Raw genomic sequence first — 5,593 nt, forward strand, 5'->3', positions numbered from 1 at the left:
TCTTCTTTAGACAAACCATGCTGATAACGTAGTAAGTCAGTCCTTCTTTCTCAAATAAAACATCTTGATAACGTAGTAAGTCAGTCTTTCTTTCTGAGACAAACCAACTTCGTTATCTGTTCATCTCAGGAAACATACGGTGAGTATGTTCGATTATCTTTATTCAAACATCCGATTTACTGGTTCTGCTCTTACAGAAAAACCATATCCTCCTCGTAACTTGAGAGCTGAAGATGTTGCCAGTCGTTCTGTCAAGGTTTCCTGGGATCAGCCCTATAGCGGAAACTTGCCCATAACGGGTTACCTGTTGATGTACAGAAAACACACGGGTAAGTTAACTGTTGTCTCAGGAGTTCCGTACGTACGCTATGTGTATCCCAGTGTGTTAACAACGCGTTCATTCTTTGATTATTAATATATATACACGTTGAAATAATCGTTAACCACACCCACTGAATTGTGTGTTTCATTAAGCAGATCGTGAGACCGAAACCAAAACCAAGTCCATCCCTAGCACCAAAACGACAACCACCATTCATGGATTGTCCCCTCTGACAAACTACAATTTTGAAATCGTCGCAGAAAACTCACTAGGTCGTGGTAACCCTAGTCGGAATCTAGCTGTGCAGACAAAGGAGGAAGGTAAGTCTCCGGAATCAAGCTGCGGATACCTTTCTTGTCCGGAATAACTCACTAGGTCATGGTAACCCTAGTCGGAATCTAGCTGTGCAGACAAAGGAGGAAGGTAAGTCTCCAAAATCAAGCTGCGGATACCCCTCCTAGTGAGTTATTCCGGACAAGACAGCTAGATTCCGACTAGGGTTATCACGATGGTTCATGATAAAAGTTAGCGTGGTGTGAGGTCTAGTAGATCTCTCGTGAAGGACAATATATGGTTCATGATCAAAGTTAGCGTGGTGTGAGGTCTAGTAGATCTCTCATGAAGGGGTTCATAATAAAATCAGGCTAGGTGTGAGAGCTGACTTATAGATATACTTGCTGTCGAATGTAAATGATAAGGAAAAAAAAGTGCTTGGTAATATCTGTTATTCCATGCAATATAGCATCCGCAGCTTGATATCGCGCATTATGAACAATATCTGTTATTCTGGACAAGAAAGGTATCCGCAGCTTGATTCCGGAGACTTACCTTCCTCCTTTGTCTGCAAGGACAATATGTGGTTCATGATAAAAGTTAGCGTGGTGTGAGGTCTAGTAGATCTCTCGTGAAGGGGTTCATAATAAAATCAGGCTAGGTGTGAGGTCTAGTTGATCTCTCGTGAAGTACAATATGTGGTTCATGATAAAAGTTAGCGTGGTGTGAGGTCTAGTAGATCTCTCGTGAAGGACAATATGTGGTTCATGATAAAAGTTAGCGTGGTGTGAGGTCTAGTAGATCCCTCGTGAAGGACAATATGTGGTTCATGATAAAAGTTAGCGTGGTGTGAGGTCTAGTAGATCTCTCGTGAAAAACAATATACACGAGAGATCTACTAGACCTCACACCACGCTAACTTTTATCATGAACCATATATTATCCTTCACGAGAGATCTACTAGACCTCACACCACGCTAACTTTGATCATGAACCACATATTGTTTTTCACGAGAGATCTACTAGACCTCACACCACGCTAACTTTTATCGTGAACCATATATTATCCTTCACGAGAGATCTACTAGACCTCACACCACGCTAACTTTTACCATGAACCACATATTGTCCTTCACGAGAGATCTACTAGACCTCACATCACGCTTTTATCATGAACCACATATTGTTCTTCACGAGAGAACTTATATTTAAATTTTAGTATTTATATATTTTTTGGTTGAACACCATAACTACATTTTCCGAAATGACGGTCATAGTTACAATTGTTTTCTGTATTAATTGTGAGCTTTTAATGACATATCCCAGTTCCAAAAATGTGCGCATAAAAACGTTTGACGAAGGCTTAAGTGGGTGGTGAAAGAAACTTTATTATAAATGTACAAGTTCATGTCATCAGGTACATAAGCTTGTCCAAACGTTGTACATTTATAATAAAGTTTCTTTTAACACTCATTCAAACAATCTTCGTGTGCGTGTTTTTCTTATAGCAAAGCCACATCAGGCTGCCTGCTATGTTCACTGAGGGGAATCGAACCCCTGATTTTACCGGTGACACGCTCGTTGCTGTATTTCTGAGCCTTATATTAAAGCTGATTTTCTAACCTTAAACATAGTGCCATCTAGTGGCAGTAAATGTTAATGTCTAATGTTTTGCTTTACTGTAGATTAAAATGATGTAAAGTATTTCTGTTCAGAATGTTATAAATAATTTTAATCTTCAATGTGTACTTTAGTGTTAAATTTATATTATCTTTCTTCTTTTTTTTGCTCTAATCTCGGCTCATAAACCTGCAAAATACAGTTAAAATCCGAACAGTTAAGCGTAAAGAGGGAAAAGAATGTGAAGCAATAATATATCGAATGACGTAATTTAAAAGTTATAATCAAGATGCATCAGATACATGTTGCTATAAATATATCATAATACGTTGTTTAATTAACAGATTCACTCCTTCACGACCCCTAGCTTGTTTCAGTGAGACTTTTAATATAGAAAACAACGATTAGATATTTATACAGAGATTAACATTTAATATGTTTATCACTTAACAATAAAACATGACTCTGATAATTATTTTATTATTCTCAACAGCACCTGCAACGCCACCTGGAGACGTTCGAGTTCAGCCTGTAAGTTCTCGAACTTTAAAAGTCTCGTGGAAGGTAAAAGTTTCGAGTCTTATTACAAACAAACAAAAGTCTAAATTTGCTCTTCGTAAAAAAATAATATAACGTTAGCGATCGTGTTGCTATGTTGGTCAGAGTAGAGTCCGTCATGGTCAGGGTGGAGTCTGGTCATTGAAAGTAGTGGTTGAATTATTGATGGTGTTTTTCCAGTTAAATTCAAAATAATTAAAGTATTCCGTTTCATTCTTGCTAAGAAATACTTTTTATTAATAGTTTTTACATTCTATTTTTTCAGCCTCCAGCATTTCTGGATGATCACACCGTTGTAGAGGGCTATTATCTTGGATATAAGAAAATAAGTGTCCCATCCAAAACTTATATTTACAAGACATTGGCTTCTCAAGGACCAGTACAAGAACAGGTCTATGAACTGACGTCACTAGAACGTGCTACCAAATACGCCATTCACGTACAAGCTTACAACAATGCTGGCACAGGCCCTGCATCGAAGGACGTTATTGGTCAGACTCTAGAATATGGTAAAATTACAGTTATGTTGATCGAGGTCGCCATTAATCATTAAATATGTGACAATTATACTTAAAACAACAAAATTATTCTAGACACCAAATCTATGTCAGGATATCTTCAGCTATTAATTTAAAAAAAATAATTAATTTTCTTCTTGGTGTTTATGTGTTATAGTAAACTATATAGACATAGTCCCAGTTCAGTAGCACTTGGTTATAATACTTAATTAACACCTGATGTCCGTTGTAAAACTTAATTAACACTTGATGTCCGTGGTAATTATTAATTAACACATGATGTCCGTTGTAAAACTTAATTAACACCTGATGTTCGTAGTAAAACTTAATTAACACTTGATGTCCGTAGTAATTATTAATTAACACTTGATGTCCGTAGTAATTATTAATTAACACATGATGTCCGTTGTAAATCTTAATTAACACCTAATGTCCGTAGTAATTATTAATTAACACCTGATGTCCGTTGTAAAACTTAATTAACACCTGATGTCCGTTGTGAAACTTAATTAACACCTGATGTCCGTAGTGATTATCAATTAACACCTGGTGTCCGTTGTAAAACTTAATTAACACCTGATGTCCGTAGTAAAACTTACTTAACAAATGATGTCCGTAGTAATTATTAATTAACACATGAGGTCCGTTGTAAAACTTAATTAACACATGATGTTCGTAGTAAAACTTAATTAACACTTGATGTCCTTAGTAATTATTAATTAACACATGATGTCCGTTGTAAATCTTAATTAACACCTAATGTCCGTAGTAAAGCTTAATTAACACTTGATGTCCGTAGTAGTTATTAATTAACACATGATGTCCGTTGTAAAAACTTAAATAACACATGATGTCCGTTGTAAAACTTAATTAACACTTGATGTCCGTTGTAAAAATATTCTCTTTTTCACATTCGTTTTAATTTGTCAGTTATGGATTTAAACTCAGAGATTTGTACAAATAGCATATCAATTTACATGTTGTCCAATAATGAAGATGAAGATGGTTGATGAAACACAAAACATTTTATTTATAAGGTTCAAACGTTTTGGAATACATTCATTCTTCCATCTTCAGCGAACTCTAACTAAAACTATGATATAATAATTACTAGTTTTTAAGTAAAGTAGTAAACGGAAGGATAAAACTAAGGATGTGTCGTACAACAGTTCAGGTTTAAGTGTGAAAATTTAGAACAATTTTAGATCTAAAGAGCTTTGTGAGTCGTTAAGAGTCCGGCGGTCTTTAACTATGACTAATCTTTCTATAGTATTGAGTTCAAGGTGTGAAGATCCTGTGGTAATGATAGAGAAATCGTTATATGAAATACTGTGACCTGTTGTTTCAGAACATGAACGAATGGATGAGTGGCTGGGTTTGAGTAGTGGATGGTTGATTCTGTTAGATACTCCTAAATGGCGTTTTCTTTTGCCACTGCACGAAACCTTACGTTCGAACCTTGTAAACAGAATGTCTTGTGTTTTGTCAACCGTCTTCATATTTTGTATACCACAGATCACTGTCCAGTCATCTAAATTATTAATACCAGAAGTCGTCAGTTGGGCTGAACTATGACAACGAAAAGCCTTTCTAAAGTCCTATTTATATACAGAGTACAAAAACTTTTAAAGTTACTGTGCTACGGGAAACTTGGAAAACACTAAACACCAATCAACCTAATAAACACCGCCGTAGATTACAAGTTCTTTTGTTTTGTATTTCTTTTAATTTGCTCAATTCTTATCTTATATCAATATTGTGTAAAGGTAGCATTTCAAACTCACCATATTTTCACCAGCTAAATACTACATAAACACATTTAGCTGTCCCTCCCCTTCTTCACCACCTATATACTACAGAAACACATCTAGCTGTCTCTCCCTTCTTCACCAACTATATACTACATAAACACATCTAGCTGTCCCTCCCCTTCTTCACCAGCTATATACTACATAAACACATCTAGCTGTCCCTCACCTTATTCACCACCTATATACTACATAAACACATCTAGCTGTCCTTCCCCTTCTTCCCCACCTATATACTTCATAAACACATCTAGCTGTCCCTCCCCTTCTTCACCAGCTAAATACTACATAAACACATCTAGCTGTCCCTCCCCTTTTTCACCAGCTATATACTACATAAAGACATCCAACTGTCCCTACACTTCTTCAACAACTACACACTACGTAAACACACCTAGCTGTCCCTCCCCTTCTTCACCAGCTATATACTACATAAAAACATCCAACTGTTCCTACACTTCTTCAACAACTATACACTACATAAACACACCTAG

General features: G+C 36.2%; 1 protein-coding gene across 1 annotated transcript; it reads left to right on the forward strand.

The window, feature by feature from the left end:
- The first annotated feature begins 145 nt into the window (after positions 1–145).
- Positions 146–3,620, forward strand: LOC111083880 (Down syndrome cell adhesion molecule-like protein 1 homolog). The gene is made up of 4 exons (XM_022380598.1): positions 146–329; positions 478–642; positions 2,709–2,779; positions 3,039–3,620. The coding sequence occupies exons 1-4, from the start codon at positions 146–148 to the stop codon at positions 3,324–3,326; spliced, it is 708 nt and encodes a 235-aa protein (XP_022236306.1). The 3' UTR covers positions 3,327–3,620.
- Positions 3,621–5,593: the final 1,973 nt, after the last annotated feature.

The sequence above is a fragment of the Limulus polyphemus genome, unplaced genomic scaffold (genome assembly GCF_000517525.1).
Source record: "Limulus polyphemus unplaced genomic scaffold, Limulus_polyphemus-2.1.2 Scaffold11834, whole genome shotgun sequence".
Taxonomy (NCBI): Eukaryota; Metazoa; Arthropoda; class Merostomata; order Xiphosura; family Limulidae; genus Limulus; species Limulus polyphemus.